This window comes from Budorcas taxicolor, chromosome 11, assembly GCF_023091745.1.
Source record: "Budorcas taxicolor isolate Tak-1 chromosome 11, Takin1.1, whole genome shotgun sequence".
NCBI classification, from domain to species: domain Eukaryota; kingdom Metazoa; phylum Chordata; class Mammalia; order Artiodactyla; family Bovidae; genus Budorcas; species Budorcas taxicolor.
The window spans coordinates 68,948,282-68,968,442 of NC_068920.1; the positions used below are offsets into that span (position 1 = coordinate 68,948,282).

A 20,161-nucleotide genomic window follows, 5' to 3' on the forward strand; every position below is an offset into this window, starting at 1 on the left:
TTCAGTTGCTGAGTCATGTCTGACTCTGCGACCCCATGGGCTATCGCCTGGCAGGCTTCTCTGTCCATGGGATTCTCCAGGCGAGAATATTGGAATGGGTTGCCATGCCCTTCTCCAGGGGATCTTCCCGACGCAGAGAGCGAACCCAAGGCTCCCCCATTGCAGGCAGATTCTTTACCTCTGGGCCACCAGGGGAGGCCCTGGCGAACTCATCCACATTGTCTTCTGGTACCGCTTTGACTTCGCTTTCCACCTTTGGCTCTCTGACTCATCTGGAGTTTATTCACATAATGTGGTGTCAGGTTTGGGTCCAGTTTTATCTTTTCCAATTGGTGACCAGTTGTCTCAACATCATTTATGAAATAAAAAGTCCACCTTCTGCAGAGAAGGAGAGAGAGGAGCCCCTGGTGTTTTCAAAAAGAAAAAAGTTCACAAAAGTAGCACTCTGGTGTTTGACCTGAGTTTTGTTGTTGTTGTTGTTTTTTAGTGTTGGTTTTATTGCCAGAAGGCAGAATGAGTAAAACTTGACCCAGAGACATACCTAGGCTCCTTAATGTAATTGAATTTGCCCCACCCCACCCCACCCCAGAATTTATAGGCCCTGCTTCTAGGGACAGGATCTGGTCTAGCACATTTTCTTTAAATATATATATATATTTCTTTGACTGCATCGAGCCTTGATTGTGGCATGTGGGATCTAGTTCCCTGACCAGAGATTGAACCCGGGCCCCTGCATTGGGAGCACAGAGTTTAGTCCTTGGACCCCCAGGGGAGTCTCCAGCATGTTTTCTGTGCAGAAGAAACAGGTTCTGAAAGAAGAGCGCGGGTGCTGCAAGGCGCTGCCAGTCCATCCGTAGCTCAGGGAGGGTGTAGGGTCCACAGGCTTTGCATCTGATGTGCAGCAGAGATGAAGACCTGTGCTCTTTGTGTTTGCTTTTCCTTTTGATTGTGAGGAGGGTGCTGGAGAAGACTGCAGGGGCTTACATGGTCCCTCTCAGGTTGGGGGCAGTACTGCCCCCAGGAGGTGAAGGGAAACGTGGGGGAGAGATTTGTCAAGAGCATTGGGTTTGTTCCTGCTGGAGGTTTTGGGAGAAGGACCAGGGATGACAGAATGACCTGCTGTATGGGCGAAGTTAGCCTACAGGGCGGCCTCACGTTCAAAATGCCAAGAGCATCTCCATTGAGAAGCAGGCACTGAAGAGAACATGCTTGGGAAAACATAGTTAAAGAGCCTCTCCCAAGTTTGAGGAAAAGTTCAGAGAGCTTCTGAAAACATCCAAGTGTCACGGCGGTGGGGGATTGGGGCCTGCCCTTTGGGGAATGTATGTGTGGTGGTTTTATCAATTCACTTAAAGACTACACAGTAAGACAATGCACGTGAAACCCTTGGTTCACTATCTGGCACGTGGTAAGCACTCAGTCACTATTAGTCATGAACGTGAACTTGGTTTTACAACCGGTGTTAATTTTGAGTGTCTTTTCAGAGGGCCATCACTTACCTTTTTCCCAGTGGTTTGTTTGAGAAGCGAGCCCGGCCCATAATGAAGGTAGTTCTCTTTATTAATACTTTTTACTAATTTCACTTAGCTTTATATGTTACAGTAATTACCTAATGCATTTTTAATTTATTTTACAGCATCCCGAAGAGATTTTTCCAAAACAGAGAGGTGAGTTTGTTCAAGAATAAACTAGCTCTTGATTTCCACAGTGCTGTTACACATCCTCAGTCACCCAGGTGTGTGGAAATCTGTATCATGGTTGTGAAAGAAGTCAGGAATATTTTATAACTAATAATGAATGACTGGAGTTTGTGCATTGTTTCCTTTTCACTAAATAATATTAAAATTAGATCAGGTTAGAGTTTACGCCTATACTGATGTGAGTTTATTTGCATTCTAATATACCTTTTTGAAAAAGAATTGGGTATAGATCTGCTGGAGACAAATTCAGCTTTTTTAAATATGAGAATTTTTTAATGTTCTTCATTTTATAAGCATATTTTCACTAAATACAGATTTTTGGTCTTATTTATGTGATCTGTTGTTTCTGATGAGCAGTTAGCCATCACTGTTCTCTTGCCCCCTGTCTTTATTTTCTTTTAAGATTTTCTCTGTATCTTTTAAATATGTCAACTGAAACCTTGGAGAAAGCATGGGGCAAGTTTTAAGGTCACCAGGAAATAGCATATATACTTTTTCTAATTCAGATTAGAAGCTTCTTGGATAAGCTTGCAGGGGGAAGGTGGGTTGTCAGTTACTTTAAAAAGTATTAAAGCCAGAAATCATTTCTTGAAAACGTTTGAAATAGAGATTTGTATTTGGCAGACTTTTGCTGCAACCCTGGAGAGTTTTCCTTTGAGGATGTGTCTGTCCCGCCTTGTATCTTTCAGGCACCTTTGCTGCTGATGTTTCATCACAGGTTTCAGTTTTGGTTTCCTTACAGTGGAGCAAAGAACTTAGACTTCCTAAAGAAATCTGAGTGAGCAATACTTCTATATTTCTGCAGATGTCCCCCCAACCACACTGAAGTTGAACAAACCTTTTTTTTTTTTTTTTTTTTAGTAACTTGCCTTTGAATCTTTCTAAAGCATTCAACTTAGTCTTCAGAGAAGCAGATACTATCTTTTTCTGTTTTCACCCATGTTTCATCTGTTTATAGAATACTTAATTCATGTAATTATAGGAGTTAGTACAATAGCAATAAACACGTTTGGGAATAAACACAACTGACTCTTAGCGAGCGTGTGCGTCAGCACTGAAAACATGTGGAGATACTGGAGGGTCGCCTGCTGGCCACAGATGCTCAGTTTGTGGGTGGCATTAGAGTGTTTCAGAGCCAATAAATTGATTGGTAAGAGAGTAGATATTTCTATTAAAAATCAATTTGTTCCAAATCGATGTTTTTGCTGAATGTTCACCTCTATTCAAAGTTAGGCATTCTTTCATTCTCTGCTTCACTCTTTTCAGGATAACTTTTATTTTGAATCCTGCTAGAGGTATTTTGAATCTTTTAATACATATTTTCTGTCTTATATTTTCTGAACTCTTACATGTGGTTGATAATAAACTGTGACATCAATTTAATTAATAGCTTCTGGGAAGATAATAAATGAGGCTATATTAAGAATGTAGATCAAATTTAAAGACACAACTCAGCTTTCTAGAAATAAAACTGAAGGCATAGCGCACAGTAGCTTACACTTAGAGATTTTCTGTAGATGATCGTAATGATAGTGATGTTCCCCCCTGTTTTAGCGGTTTTTCCATTTTTTCAGCCTCTCGGGCTCCTCACCTGTGTCTCTTCCTCTCTTTGTTCTACGTCTCTGTTGGTTGCATCTCTTCTTGTATATCTGCGCCTCTAAGCCTGGTCCTTTGATGTCACACCACCTTCTCAGTAGTAGGAAGTGTTTGCTACTGTCAGCTGGAATGTAACCAGTGAAATGTCCGTGTGTCCCTACAAAATGCCCATGTGTTATCCTGGAAACATGTCCATGTTGATAGGATTTTCTTACATTTCAGTTAACTACATTTATCTGTGTTTTGGGGGCTCCCCTGGTGGCTCAGATGGTAAAGAATCCACCTGCAATGCAGGAAACCCAGGTTCGATCCCTGGGTTGGAAAAATCCCCTGGAGAAGGGCATGGCTACCCACTCCAGCATTCCCGGCCTGGAGTGTTCCATGGACAGAGGAGCCTTGGCTACCTACAGTCCATGGGGTCGCAAAGAGTCAGACACAACTGAGCAAGTAACACTCACTTTCACTTCAGACACTGTACCTTTAGAATCAGCTAGAATTTGCCATCTGTCTGTTGACCTACTTACCAATTTTGCTATACTTTGTAAATATAGAACAAATTGATTTTTATGTTAAAAAATATCATTGAATTTTAGATTTGAATAGATTATGGCACTTTCAGTGTGCTCCCACTCCCTTTATGAAAAGATGGAAGCTTCTAGATTGAGTTAACATAAAGTCCTGCTCTGCTGTTTAAAGCAAGTGATTAAAAAATTATTGGGAAAAACAAAGATATGTACCCGGTTGATGACAGAAGCAAAGAGGAACACCTAATACCAGACAGAATGGAACTCAGGGAGCTTAGGGAATGGTTCGGTGAGACAGGAATGTTAATTTATATTGATAAAACCTAATATCCATTAAGTGGCTTTGACGACCATGAACCTTTTTGCACCAGGCATTTAGCATGGAAACATTTAAAGCAAAAAGCTGTTAACTAAGGCTCTAAAGAATTCGAGTAACACAGCATGATTTTATAGCTACAGATTGAAGTACAAAGAATACATTTTCTATGCAGATGCCAGTGGAATATTAATAGAATTATGATGCAGTAGGTTGTAGAGAAAACCCAACAAATTATAAAAATAGAAATTACGTGGATTAGAACTGTAAAACTTTGGGGTTAAAGTGAAATCAAAATTGAGATTACAGACTGTTCAAAAATATATGACAGTTCATATTAAACCCTATGGGATATGGACAGTGTTTAACACAGAGGGAAATGTATTTATTAAGCATTGAGAAAGACTAGAAATAAAATGAACAGTAGTCAGTTCAAGAAGGCAGAGAAAGCATGAAAAGGATGATTGAATTAAAGACATTTAAAAGAAAGGGTAGGACAGATAGAACCAACTAACCCTTTGGACTTCCCTGGTGGCTCAGAGGTTAAAGCATCTGCCTGGAATGCAGGAGACATGGGTTCAATCCCTGGGTTGGGAAGATCCCCCGGAGAAGGAAATGGCAACCCACTCCAGTACTCTTGCTTGAAGAATCCTATGGAGGGAGGAGCCTGGTGGGCTACAGTCCATGGGGTCGCAAAGAGTCGGACACGACTGGGCGACTTCACTCACTTCACTCACTCAACTCTTTGAAAAACCAGTGAAATTGATCAAGTGCTAGCAAGTCTGGTGAATGGAAGAAGAAGACCTAAGTGGACAACATAATGTCCGTCATGATATTCAGAGGGTATTTAAAAGTATAAAATCATCATGGGTGACTCGATTCTAGTTGATTTGAAGTGTCCTGAATTACAGTAACTGGTATGTATTGAAACTTAGAGCAGACCAGGTACAGTTCTCAGTATTTTGCGTGCATAACTCATAATTTTCACAACAGCTTTAGTAGGTAGAGAACTTGTTTTTCTTGTTTTCCAGTGTGGAAGATTAAATGCTGTCCACAACTCCTTTTGCTAAGGTTTCCCTGGTCATCTGTTGGTTGAATGCAGTCCATTCATTTTCTAGTAGATTTTCCAAAAGGGCTCCCAGATACAAATTCTTAAGTTTTTAAAATTGTTTCTTTATAGCTTTGATACTTGGAGGACAGCTTAGCTGAAGGAGAAAGTCTCTGGTTCATACTTCTTTTCTTGAGTTACTTGAAAATGCTGCTCCCTTGTTGCCTTGCTTTGCCTGTAGTTTTTGAGAAGTTTTGTGCGAGTCATCTTCCCCCGGTGGCCTAAAGGGTTTTTTGTCTATTTAGTAGCTTTATGAAAATATGGCATCCATTGATTATTATTGAGGGTTAGATTACAGTGGTGATAGTTCTTTCAAAAGGTAGATTCAAGTCCTTACATCCAGAAATAGTTCTCTAAACAGTTACAAATTTTAGTTCTATTCCGCTTTTAATTCTTTTCCTTTGGACTGCAATTATATAAGTGTTATTCCTTCCTTGATTGTCTTCCAGATCAGTCACACCAACTCTGACTCTTAACTTCTTTATCTCATTTTCATTTCTTTGGTTGTTTCCTTTTTTTTTTTTAATATGTGTTAGTCTATTCTCTTTTAAGTTACTTATGAGCTAGTCTACATTTCTCCCCTGAATTTAATCAAGCTGTCTCATTTCTTTGAGTTTTTTTGTCCATTCTGTTTTCAGTTTTGAGCTGTTGATTCAAAGTGTTCTCCAAAAACTCCAAATGTTTGCTTGACAATATTTAATTCAGTTCGGAGGGTTATGTTTCAGTTTCCTTGTTTTACCAGAAGTTTCCTTCAGTTTACCTTGTTTTGGTGAAGATGAATTTTCATCAGCAGAGCATTTGGATTATCCTCAAAATAAAAATTTTTTAAAATTTAAAATTTTAAAAATTATTTTATTTATTTTATTTATTCATTTATGGCTGTGTTGGGTCTTTGCTGCTGCGTGGACTTTCTCTAGTTGCAGCAAGTGGGGGCTACTCTGTACTTATGGTATGTAGGCTTCTCATTGCAGCGGCTTCTCCATGGGGCTCAAAGCTCTTGCAAGGTGGGGGCGGGGCACAGACATTCCGTCTGCAGCAGGTGTGTGATGTGAATGCAGCTGGATGCCATTTGTATTTTTTATATGTGTTTTAAGTATTGCTCATTTATTCTCATAATCCTCATGATTATTTTGTGGTTTTCTTTCTTTTTTTTTCCCCCACAAATGAGCAGCCTGACTCACAAAAGAGTTAATAACCCAGTTAAGGTCACAACTATTAAGTAAAGAAGCTAAAAAACAAACCAAGAAAGTAACAAACCAAGAAAGTCAGAAACCAAGAAAGTGTGACTTTGCAGCCTAAGTTCTTTCAATTACACACTGTCTAATAGAGCGACAAATATTTTCGTAGGTCAAGAGATGCCACTTGTACTTACATACAACAAGCATCTCTGTCTCAGAAGGTGGGCATATGTAAATGCAGTAAGGAATCGAGAACAGTAGTCTCTAAGCTTGCTTCTGTTGAGGGGATTCTAATATCTGAAAGATTATAAAGATAAGAGTGGGCCAAATCCGTGCTCAGAGGGAAATCTGTAGCACTGAATGCATGTATTAGAAAAGAAGGAAAATCTAAACTCAGTTATCTAAACATCCATCTGAGGAAAGTAGAAAAAGAAGAGCAAGTTAAATCAGAGTAAGCAGAAGAAAAGAGACATTAAAAGTTAGAAGAGAAGTCAGTGAAATTGAAAAAAAGGAAATTAGGGGAGAAAATGAACAAAACCAAAAGTTGGTTCTTTGAGAAGACAGTCAAACTGATCATCTTCTAGCCAGGCATAGCTGAAAAAAGGGAGAGAGGACACAATACTGTTATCAGCAAAGGAAGGGGGCAGCGATTCTGGTCCTGGGACATTAAAAGTATAATCAAGGAATACTGTGAACAGCTCTGTGCCCACCCACTTGATAACCCAGATGAAATGGGCCAGTTCACTGAAAGGCCATCTGCTGAGATTTGAGCATGAGGAAGTAGACAGTGTGAATAGGCCTGCACCTATTAGAGAAACTGAACCAGTACTGAGCACCCTAGAAGACTTGGGTTTGCCCCTGGCTTTTTAGATACAACGCTGAAGGCATGGTTCATGACAGAATTGATGAATTGGATATCATTACAGTTAAAATTTTCTGCTCTATGAGCAACATGGTCAAGAGAATGAAAAAACAAGCCATAGGACGGTAGAGAAATATTTAGAAAAGACATCTGATAAAGGACTGTTACCTAAAATGTATGAAGAACTCTTAAAACTCAACAATAAGAAAACAACCACCTGATTTAAAAATGAGCCAGAGACCATAGCACACATCACCGGAGAACATACTCAGATGGTGGAAAAAAGCAGATGAAAAGATGCTTCAGGAAGATACAAACTAAAGCAACAGTGAGATACCAGTACACACCTGTTTTCCACCATTTATTATAAAATGGCCTTCATTTTAAGTGTATTCACTTAAACTGGCCTGTGTATAATCCAGTTATCCCAGAAGAGGAAGATACCCTACATGCTGTACAGCTGGTATTTCAAACCAAAAAAGCATATTATTTTTAAAAAACTGATGGAGTAATGACCCTCTTTGTTGGACAGAATAGGGGGTACTTGGATTTCTGCCTCACAGATGTATTAATAAATTGCATGTTGATTAAATTTCTGATCAGGAAAACATACAAAAATTCCAGAAGATAGTATATAGGAAAATAGTTTTTAGACAGCCCAGAGTCTTAGAGCAGGTTTTCTCAAAGAGGATGGTATTGCCCCCAAGAGAGTGTAAATTGGTTCATAGGAGGCAAAAAAAATCTTAGCTGTTACTATGTTTGTGGCCCTGGAAAGGGCCACAGTGCATGTCAGCAGATATTCAGTGTATCTACAGTGTTCAGCTTTCCTGGGGAGACAGGCGATGAGGGAGAAAGGGTCTAGTAAGGGCTCCTTAGTAGGGATGATAATGGGAAAGCAGTTGAGAAGCACCGCCATGAAGGAGCAGGGCAGAGTCCCCTGCCACACTGTGCATATCTTAACTGTGAAGGACATCCCAGACAAGGTCAGAAGGCAGGCAGATTAGGAGAAAAGCGTTACAACCTGTGCAATAGTGTAACCTCTGTGTTCGGAGTTCTTGCCAGTGGTTAACAGAGTAACATTGCCGCACAAATACAAGCACGTGGAGTTAGTGTTGGCTTCCTCTACTGCTGCGACGCCATTTCTCAGCTTGATCAGATGTGAACGATTATCTGTATTTCAAAAGGAAGCACACATAACATCTGTGGGGCCCCTTCTACTTTAGACTTCTTAAACTCTCGGAGGTATGTCACCACAGAGTTGAAACAAACAGTGGTGCAGACAAATCCGTTTTGTTCTCTTCTGTGTTATATTTTCCTGACTGTATTACATTTGACTTTATCGCTGTTCCTTTTCAAGAATATGGGAGTGCCTTATATTAATAACCAAACATAAATTGTTTTGTTCTAGCAAGAGAATACTGGTATTTTGTGTGTTAATTTAAAACAAATTATGGAAACCCTCATGGTGAAATGTTTAGGAATGTTTTATCGAATATAAACATTGTTTTGTATCAACAGGTATGAAATATTAAATATCCTAAGTTTAGGTTAAACCTGCCAAACTCAACTCTAATTATTAATGCTTTTTTTTTGTTATTTTAAAAGTTAATCAGAATTAAAAGCATGTCTTATTGCAGAATTATAAAACCACAATTAAATGCAGGCTATTTGGTCTCTGTATTTTTATTTTTGCTTATTTGTTTTCATTTGGTTTTTATTAGCTATCCAGTGGGGAGAAGATGGCCGCCCATTTCATTTTCTCTTTTACACTGGCAAACAGTCATACTACTCATTAATGCATGTAAGTATATCACATTTATGGTAAATAATATGAGCTGTTAACTATGTAACTAATGATACCAGGGATTTTGCTCAGCTTCAGAATTTACCTAGTACGTTTCATAATGGACAAAAAGTAAGACTTCTGGAGGTAAGACAGTATGTTAAAAGGCTTTATATCTTATTAATTTATTTTTGCTAAAGGTAAGCACTAGAGAATTTATGTCAGAATGGCTTGTCCTTAAAACACTTACTACCGAAGGTCGTGTTGAGAGAGAGATGCTCAGGTCAGTATCCAGGTGTGGGTGTGCATCACAGAGCCAGAATCAGGAAAGACACCATCAGGGTGATGGGGCACTCACTCACCTGGAAAGAGGCAAAGTCCTTCCCTCTCGTTGTTGTTCAGTCGCTGAGTCATCTCATCCTCTGTCCCCCTCTTCTCCTTCTACCCTCCATCTTTCCCAGTATCAGGATCTTTTCCAATGAGCCAGCTCTTTGCATCAAGTGGCTGGAGTTTTGGAACTTCCACATCAGTCCTTCCAATGAACACCCAGGACCCATTTCCTTTAGAATGGACTGGTTGGATCTCCTTCCAGTCCAAGGGACTCTCAAGAGTCTTCTCCAGCACCACAGTTTGAAAGCATCAGTTCTTCGATGCTCAGCCTTCTTTATGGTCCAGCTCTCATACATGACTACTGGAAAAACCGTAGCTTTGACTGTACAGACCTTTGTTGGCAAAGGGATGTCTCTGCTTTTCATACGCTGTCTAGGTTTGTCATAGCTTTCCTTTTGAGGAGCAAGCGTCTTTTAATTTCATGGCTATAGTCACTGTCTGCAGTGATTCTGGAGCCCAAGAAAAGAAAATATGTCACTGCTTCCGCTGTTTCCCCATCTATTTGCCATGAAATGATTACTTATTCAAATACAATTTGCTTTTCATAGGCCACCACAGTGTATGAGGTTAGAATCAGGGTCTAGAGGACCCACAAAGAAGTGATTTCACTACATTTTGACCCCCCACCGCATTTGCTTGTCCTGGGAACAGGTTGTATTTTTCTTTCAGAGCCCAGGTGTTTGATGGTGTACACACTGGGGCATCTCCTACAGTTACTGTGAAAAAAGGCTGGATGCTAATACCCAGTTTTAAACAACAGAACCCGCTTCATCTTTAGAACACGGTGTCAAGTTTTATTTTATTTATAGTATGTATGATTTCTCCCAGTTAACAGAAACAGTCTCCAGGCCTCCGTGGCCCTAGTGCACTCTGAGGCAGCTTGGCCCGCATGCACATGGGTACTCTGCTTTGTCAAGCTGGCTGGTGTTTGTGCTCTGCAAAGCCAGAGGATAGAATCCCAGTTGTCAGGAGCATTTATTTCTTGGGGAGGGGCGTGGAAAAAAAGAAAACCTTCCTTTCACTTTCTGTTGACCTTGGGCAAATGAGCTTCTTGCCCAGCAGAAACGAAATGAATGATAGATGCGGAGGGCATCTTTGCTGAGTAATGGAGCCGGCCGCGCTCTCCGCCCAGGCTCTCCGCACCGCCTGCGGCAGCCCAGGGACCCCTGCCGCTCATTTAAATAGGTATGTCAAATCTGCCTCCTGACGCCTCTGGTTTGATCTGTGGTAATATTTGTGAAGGTTCCATATGGACTCGAGCCCCCTGCAGAGCTCAGAAATAATGTACAACGCTTCATGGTACAGACGCAAATTCCCCCTGAAAAGGGGCGCAGTGCGCGCAGTAGCTGTCGGAGAGGTGATGGAGCTGGCGCGCTCGGCTGTCAGCTTGTTACACGGATGGCTTGCACGCAGCGAAGCTGTGGAAAATCTGTGCCTTTTAACTTTTCTACTTAATCACGGTTGTAGCATTGCCTTTAGACTGTATGCTACATTAATTCTCTTCCTGCCTTCTGCCTTTCATCCCAAGTTTCACGGGAAAAAGTAAAGCGTGCGGGTCGTGGAGAGGAGCCTTATCAAACAGCTGTCACCCGACAGGCCATTTGCATTTGTCTGGGCTGAAACCGAGCAACCTCAGGGCACGGTATTCGGTTGCATTCCATCATAATGAAGAAATTACACATCGGAGAAGAGGCCTAACCTTATATGTTTTTAATAGGGATCGCTCAAGAATCTGGTCGGTTTCTCAGCCGATCAGATACTACCCCAGTCTAAACTCAAATGTCAGATTACACTTAGTTTATCAACGGTCTTCCTTTATGTATCATACACTTTCGTTACATACAGGAGGGTTCTTCGGGCTTCTATGTTTTAGATAAAGCCAATAATTTAGGTCTGTCTTAAGAGTCTGTTGCGTGTTTTGACCCCCAAACACTGTGGGTTTGGTATTTGTTTTTGTTGTCCATCAGAACAGTTTACACCTGTGAATTACAGATGTATTGGTTAAATTTGAGCATATTAATTCAGATAATTAATAAAATCTTGTATTTTCCAAAAAATGCACCTTATGAAATTTTAAACTAATTGTATGTATAGAAAAAAGGATAGGGGTTTCCCTAAGTGCATACCAAGCGCGTGCACCTCATGCAGGGCAGATGTTACTCACAGTTGTGGTCCTTGCCGGGCCGGTGTGGGTCCGTGTTATGCGAGAAGCTGCTTGTAACCCTGAACCATGTTATGTGGCTAAACCCTCCCTGTTTGTGGTGAGTCAGCATCGCGTGTGATATAAGACAGCATACCTCGAAGCTGCTCCCTGTGTTGCTCTGCCCTCTCTTGGTGGGGGAGGGGAGTCCCCCCACTACCATCCACCACAGCCCAGGGCGTCGAACCCCCAAAGACTGTGACAGGTGGGCGGGAAGTGAGTCACTGTTGTCACCGTCTCTTTCTGTCGATGTCATTTCTTTCCGTGTGGCAGGGTGAAAGACTCTAAGCCAGACTCTGATTCTCCCATGTCCTGGGCAGTCTGTGATGGCATGAGCCATGGGCATCCTCAGCCAGGCTTTTTGGCAGAAGAGCACCAATCCCAAGCCTGTGTGCAGCTCTGCCGGGGGCCCTCTCTGGCATCTGTTGACCTTCTGTAATGATGTCGGAGCCGCTTTCCCGTGTCTGATCACTGCCTGCCTGTTAAAGTTATACAACATGGGCCTGCTGCAGCTTCCAGTTGAGGATGAGACGAAAAGCTTTAGTGAGCACTGTTTCCCACTGGCCTGAAGTTAGTCCAACCGGTTCTTTTGTGGAGAAGTGGGGGCAGTTTTGAGGGAAGCAGAGGATTCTCAGAAAGAAGCAGCTCGTTGTTTTGCCCGGAAGTGAAACTGCTGGGAGAATGTAAGGTGTGGGAGCACATCCTGGTCCTTGGGGGTTGCACCCTGAGTGTGTTACACCCTGAGTGAGCATGTTATCCCTGAGTGTGTTACACCCTCAGAGTTCACAGGCAGGTTGGCTGGAACTCCCTCCTGTGGGGCACAGCCACACACCTGTCTCCAGGTTCCTGGGAAAGTCAATAAAAACCATCTATTTTACAAAAGAGTGAGTAAGATGTACATATGTAGTGAATGAAGTGTGAAACACTACTAACAAGTAAATTCTTAAACAGTAAAGGTCGTTTTAAGTAAGAGGAAATGAGAGCCTTATGGTTTCTCAAAGGATCACTGTGGAGGATTAAGGGGCTCCATGCTGGACAGCCCTGCTCATCTGTCTTTTTTACCCAAAGTAGATGACTTTCCATCTCCTTAATAGCCACTTACCAGTAGAATTTGTGTACTTCTCAGACATGATTTAAGCTTTCAGGAGCAGAATGAAAAAAGATAGTAAAGGAAGTGACCTGAAACCTCTCCACCCAGAACACCTTTTCACATCCCATGAAACCAGAGCTCAGGAAAGGGTGTGAAACACTTCGAAAACACTGTAAGCTGTCAGAAACATTCAGCATTTATTGAAATTATCCATCAGCTCTCCCTACCACAACCTTTAAGATAAAGTTCTTCATCTCTAAAGGCTACACTGGGAATTTAGAAACCTCATTTATATTTCATGACTTGTCTTACAGTAAACATTGGAGTATTGCCAGAATATTTCTATAATTCAAAGCAAGTATATGGCCACAGATGAAATTTTTACCCAAAGAAGGATCAAATTAAGGAATAAGTAGATTATTATATACTTAAACTATTCTACCCAATTGGGGAGAAAGTTTAAAATGTGGAAAAAAAAGAGAAAGTGATTCTAATCCTGATAGTGTAGGTATAAACAGGATTCATTTGCCTAGCTTATGTAGAAATTCTCCAGTTTATTTTAAGTGACTTGAATAACTTCTGGGTTCACACAGCAGCCCCAGAGGGATGTGTATGCCCACTTATGGTGCTGCAGACCCAACTAACGGAAGTTCTAGGGACCTGGCACCCCAGAGTTCTTCCTTGGTTTCCATCCTCCCTGTCACCTGGTAGTGCATGTTCAAAACTTGTGAAGCAGCACTTCTTAGAAATGGACTTAAAGCAGTGACCCTTCCCACAGTGAGGTATTAGAGAATTCTGCTTTGCAACTACACTCAGGGCTTCCTTTTAGAAAGCTGCAGACCAGGCTGGCATGCATCTGCGTGCTGTCCTCAGTCCTTCTTGACCTGCATCTGTGCGTGCTGTGTCGCTTCAGCTGTGGCCAGCTCCGTGTGACCTTTTGGACTGCGTGTAGCCCACCAGGCTCCTCTGTCCGTGGGATTCTCCAGGCAAGAATTGTGGAGAGTTCCTTTGGTAACTAATTCAGTAACAGCATCTGCTGTTCTGGAAGTATCCTTAATATACATTTTCCTCACATGTGAATAATTACTGTTGTGGATCTTGTATGTTCTAAGTGTAACAATTAGGAAAATCAATTTTTAAAAACCGATTCAACTTACTGCCTCTGTTGATTTCAATCAGATCACTTCTTTTGTAATGATAAGATTATTTTTCTAAGTATATGATGGAGCTTTAGGTAGTGAAAATGTATGGGATCGAGTCACAAGCACTCCTGTGTAATTACTCCTGGTGTGTACTTTCCCAGAGGACTTGTCTGCATGACCTATATGTGAGACTTTTGTTTGTGCTGAATAGCATTACATGAAGTGTTACCTGTATAGCATACTGTGTTCATGAAGTGATAGTCATGGTCTCCTGTGGAAATATGTCTCTTGGAACTCTAGATAAATAGCATGATGAAATCCATGAGAAATGAATTATATTACATTCATTTCAGTTGGTTTTGTATATGCCAGTAGCCAAAAAATTTTGAGAAGATTGTTATTTAGGAAATTTATTTTCTGTGATTTTCTTTTTCCCAACAAACATTTTAAAATCTCAACTGTATTGAACTAGTATCTAAGATGATAATTACTGTTAGTTGTATATATTTTGTATATCAAAAAAATGTATATATACAGACTTTAGAAATGTTATTTGTTTGCCCTTCCTAAAATTGGGACTTCTACATGATTAATAAACCAAAACAGATTTGGGAAGACTAAAATCAGATTTCTTAGACTAAAAATCGTATTGCTCATGCTCTTGGAAGAGTTTAGTTTAAGCATTTCTTTTTTGCACCCTGAGCATCTGGTATTTTCAAATTAGGCACCTTCTAAATGCGACTCATACATTATGGAAATCTGATGACATGAGGGGTGGATAGACTGGCTTTGATTTTATGAAATATTAATCATAGCTGTGATTAATGATTCAGCATTTCACATCTGGGTTATTCCTGTCATATTTGAAAATTATACTATTAAATACAGTATATAAACTTAGCATAGCTGGGGTCACGGCTAATCCTCTAGCGCCCCTTAAAAATTAAGTGGAAATTGAACAATAGACCAGAAGCCAGTCCTGATAATCTGTGATGTTGACAGTGCCTGGCGTATTTTATACTCTCGAGGATTTTCTGATGTAAATTAGTACACACACCTCTTCAGGGAGCTGAAGCTGTAGGGTGTACTTTCCAGACGACTCTTGTCTCAGAGTAGCCAGGACAGACTCTGAAGAGCGGGTTTATTATTTGGAAGAGAAAGAAAGGTAGAAACGGCGTGCACATATAATGGTTTTGCGTATTTAACACCTTAAACACCATACCTCACCCCTGTGTCCTTTTTTGGCCATTGCTATAGGCCAGGCACTGTGCCAAGTACTTTACATATATTTTCCTAAATATTTAGAGAACTGAATGAAGGGCTTTAATGTGAGCATTATGTAACTTGATGGATCACAACTGTCAAAGCACATCTGAGCCACCAGGGAAGCTCCATAAATGATTAGAACTTAGCATATTCGAAATTTGACATGTACCTTCATGGGTGGTTTTTCTCATTTTCGATGTTTTTTCTGGTGATTTTACATACACTATTTATGCATTTTTGTGGAACTAAATATGAACTGCAGAAGATAATAGCAGAGTGAAAAGTTTAAGAAAAATGTGGCCTTAATGTAAAAATTGCTCAGAAGTCACCAGCAAATGATAACAGCTTTAGCAGCCCAAACTTTGACTTGAAACTTACATATGAAGCAGGTCGACTATTTTTGTTTTTGTCGCCTTGGTTATTCCAGAAAATTAAATAGATCTTTAACAAGCTGGGTGTGTTAGCCGCTCAGTCGTGTTCAGCTCTTTGTGACTGCATGGACTGCAGCACGCCAGGCTTCCCTGTGTCTCACCGTCTCCCAGAGCTTGCTCAAACTCAGGTCCGTTGAGTCAGGGATGCCATCCGAACATCTCATCCTCTGTTGTCCCCTTCTTTTCCTGCCTTCAGTCTTTCCCAGCATGAGGGTCTTTTCCTGTGAGTTGGCTCTTCGCATCAGGCGGCCAAAGTATTGGAGCTTCAGCATCAGTCTTTGCAATGAATATTTAGGGTTTATTTCCTTTAGGATTGACCAGTTTGATCTTGCTATCCAAGTTGTAGAGGTAGTTATTTTTAATCTGGACAATAGAATTGAATTAACCTAATTTCTTTCCATAGTTCCGGTGTTTAAACCTAGACTTCAGTGTACATTACTCCAGGGCATGGTTCTAACAGATCAGTGAGCCCATGTCAGAGGTTCCTCTTCCGGAAGTCTGGGGTGGAGCCTGAGACGGTGTGTTTCTGACCTGGTGTTTGGCTTAGCTGCTGCTGCTGACGGGGCCTCAGCCGTAGAACCTCTGACCGGTTAGTGATTCTTCACTGTGTCGGAGATGCTCAGCCCGGCTTCTACATGTGGCTGCTTTTCTTCTTCTCGTCTAAGTTATCAATTCTCTCCTTCCAAGAACAAGCAACACAAAACACACTCTCAGGAGTCTCCCAGCCATAGAAAATGAGCTTTGTCCTCGTCTCACCCTTCCTAGCCCGTGGAGTATGATCTGGGCTTTTCTCACCTATATTTATGCAAATCAAAGGTGCAGCCCTTACATCCTTTCTTCCTTCGTCTGCCTTTTCTCCCTTTTCCACTTGAAAGAAATGGATTCCTGAGAAGAGGCTGCAGAATGAAGATAATAAAATGGAAGCACTGGTCAGTACAGAGGCAGCAGCCAGGGACACTCCCGTTCTTAGAGCAGACTTTCGGCAGCTTTGAATATAAAATAGTGCTCTGATCAGCATCCACACAAGGTTGACCCCAAGCGGAGATCATTAAGACTGTTTGAAATACGGACAGGCATCTCGGGGTAACCAGTTGTGTCTTCTGAGATCTCTAGTTCATCCTTTGAGCATGTCTGTTCCTTCGATTAATATATTATAAACAAATATGCACTTGAAATTAGTATGAAATGATAAATGAATGCACACCGATTCAACATGAGTCTTCAGATAGGCTCAGTCAAAAAAAACTGGGAGACAGTTGCATTATTCTGCTTGTTGTAAACTCATTTCCTGGAAAAATGTATTTTATTAATCACTTTTGTTGCCAGATTATTGCTTTTTTACAATTCTAACAAAATGGTAAATTTCCCTTACTTGCATTACAGTTTAACAGGTGACATACATTTGAAGTCTTTGCTAGAAAGTAAATTAATAGAAATCAAATAATGAGAAGTAAATATTAATAGAGAACTTTTAAAGACACAGACTACATGGTGAAGACTTAACTATTACATAAGTGTTAAATATTAGAAAAGTTGCTCAGTGGCAAGTATAATTTTTACTGGCATTTCTCCCAAGTTTAAAGGCATGTGGCTGTATAAATTAGGAATTTTTTAAGGAAAGTTTTTGGTTTTGTTTGAGGAGCTCTTAAGGAAAATAAATCGTTTGTAACTTTACTCTGTGTTTAATATCCTCACTGAGCTAGTTGTAAGCCTTTTGTGGAGCTATCTAAATTCAGCTGAAGTGTGTTGCTATGCAGAATACGGAATTCTCATTGAAGTTACTGTCCCATTCTCCAGCTTGAGTGAGAGATGGTCATTGTGGGAAAGCGTTTTCAGCAGTACTTGCTGTGCAGCTGTGACTTGAGAACTGAGGAGGGGTACTTTTGAGATGAGGGGGACTCAAAGGGAGGAGAAAGTAGTGGCGAGAACGTGCAGTCTCTCGGTTTAGCGTGTGTTTTACTTGCCACAGGAAGCGTATGGAAAGGTGCTCCATGTAGAAGAACGCCAGGACCAGCTGCGAGCCAAAGGTCTGTTTTCAGAAAAACCTAAAACCAAGTAAGTTCTTCTTTGCGTTAAACTACTAACTAAAAACATACCGCTTACCACTGGTGTTTCTTAGGCATTACATAAAGCTTAAAAATGTGTTCATTATTTCAACATTAATCTTTATAATTTGTTTTTTTGTTTGGGAGGATGTAAATATTAAGGTTATTGTTTTTATATTACTTCATTCCAGATTTATATATTAAATGGCACTTAATTACTATATTTGAATATTATTTCTTCAAAATTTTTGTGCTTATGTATGTATGCATATGTATGTGTGTGTATGTGTGTGTGTGTGTGTATTTTATGTATTTTGTGTTTAAAGATTTGTGCATCCATTTAGCAAACAGTGATAGACTAGATCCATCAACTTGACCAACTGGTTTTAAATTTTGGACTGGTTAGTCGTATATTTCCTCTTATTCAAAAGACACAAATTTTTGACCCAGATGACACAGTGGTAAAGAACGTGCCTGCCAATGCAGGGGAGACACAAGAAATGTGGGTTCAGTCCCTGGGTTGGGAAGCTCTCCTGGAGAAGGAGTAGCAGTCCACTCCAGCATTCTCGCCTGGAGAATCCCATGGACAGAGGAGCCTGGCGGGCTACAGGCCACGGGGCCACGGAGACCTGACTGGGCACACAGCACAGCACATTCTTGTGTTTTCTCTTCTTCAAAAGACCCAGGTTTTGGAACATAGCTAGTTTAATCTGTTAAGTACTATCCCTAGCCTTTTCTTTGTGTTCATTACTGCTTTAGTCCACTGACAGATTACTGTGCTTCCATAACCTCTCCTTTCAAACAAATTATGAAAAGCAAGCACAATTTGAATTTTTGAGAAACCTGGTGACTTGAATATCCAGCAAGTTTCACACTGCCAAGTCTAACTCTGCCAATGGGACATTGCTAGCCTGGGTATCTCTTCTTTTAAAGTAGACTGAGGAAATGTAATAACCTATCTCAAAAAACTTCACTTGGATGGAGTTTTACAACTGTGTAATAGTAATACAAAAGTGTGTTTCCCCGTCAAGAATCACTACTACTTGTGGGATCTTTCATGATATAACTCTCATTGCATGGTTAATTTAAAAGAGAATATATGTGATATTTTAACAGAGACCCGATTGGTAGCAGATGGCTGATTAAGGAGGAACTGGAAGAAATGTTAGTAGAAAAACTGTCAGATCAAGACGTGAGTAATTAATCTTTTTAATTTAAGGGGACCTGTGCCGTAAGATTGTAGACAATTGCTATATTAATATTTAGGATCCTAATAGTAACATTCCTCAAGAGGCATGTGTTCCTAAGACAGTTTTCCTTTAAAAAAAACAAAAAAAAATTTGGAGCTGATTCTCCCCATAGGCCAGGAAGGTGGCAGCCTAGAAGACCCAGACCCTCCCCTGCAAGTGCGCTGGCCATCTCTCTGCCTGTTGTCTTGGGGGGGCGGGGGGTGGCGGGTGTCATTTTTTACATCCTTCAATAGAGCAGGTGTTAATTTTACAGGCCAATGGTAAGTATAAGGAGCCGTTACAGATGAAATAGGAAAGAAACGAAGCACAGGGTTCCCTTCCTGCTTAGCATATGCAGTATCTGTATGGCCATTTCTTAGATTCGGCAAAACCACCAGTGTCAGGATCACCTGGAATGCTGGGAACAAAATGTGGTTTCCTACGGTCCAGGCCTTGCCCAGAATTTCCACCGGCCTCACCCAGGAATATACATTTTTAGCAGGCTCCCAAAAGCGTATAAAGATGGTGATCCTTGGTTAGGTCTCAGCCAGATTCTTATTTTGCTCAGTATTCCAGCATATGCCAAAATTATCAGAGGAAATCTGATGTTTTAAATATGTTGATGTTCTGGATTTAGATTATTTCTAGAAGATGAGAGTGTAGATAAATTTCACAAATTGTTTCAAGAAAGGTTTTTTCCTTCCCACGGCAGTGACTGACATTGTTGGTACCTTGCCACCGTGTAGATTTTAAGTCATATACTTAAATTTCTCTGTTCTTCATTTAAGTTATTATAGAAATTAATGTGTTGGAAAAGTTGCAATTTGCTAAACTGAGGTGTTGGACATTTGGTGAGTGGTAGAGCTGGAATTAATTTCTAATAGCCTGACTGCCAGGTTGGTATTACTGCATTGGATGCAGCTGAAAAAAAAGATCTCTTTTGCATCTTAACTGACTGCATCATTTCTGTGTTTCCCATTTCCTGGCTGCTTTCATTTTTTATAAAATAACAAGTTTGTTTTCATTTTGGAAATATCCCGAAGACTTTGTTAAAGGTGCGCAGCCATGAAAACAAAACAACCAAATATATAAGCTCATCTATTCATCTATCTATCTGTAAATATGTGGGGTCTTTGTACTTTGGACAGTTGGATAATGGAAGAAATCCTGAAGCTGACAACTGGTGTTGAGATGAAGGAGGCAGGAGTGGTCAGTGATAGCTCGACTCATGATCCCAATTCCTGAGCATGGCTTTGTCACAGCTCTAGTTACCTACTTGTGGGTTTGAGGGTGTCACGGCA

At 40.7% G+C, this 20,161-nt stretch overlaps 1 protein-coding gene across 1 annotated transcript in view; it reads left to right on the forward strand.

The window, feature by feature from the left end:
- The window catches only part of MRPS9 (mitochondrial ribosomal protein S9), a 36,651-nt gene that overhangs the window by 11,589 nt on the left and 4,901 nt on the right, over window positions 1–20,161 (forward strand). Inside the window, exons 3-7 of the mRNA XM_052647572.1 lie at window positions 1,485–1,547; window positions 1,637–1,667; window positions 9,006–9,085; window positions 17,556–17,641; window positions 18,748–18,823. Of these exons, the coding sequence (XP_052503532.1) occupies window positions 1,485–1,547; window positions 1,637–1,667; window positions 9,006–9,085; window positions 17,556–17,641; window positions 18,748–18,823 (336 nt within the window). The remainder of the gene's footprint in view (window positions 1–1,484; window positions 1,548–1,636; window positions 1,668–9,005; window positions 9,086–17,555; window positions 17,642–18,747; window positions 18,824–20,161) is intronic.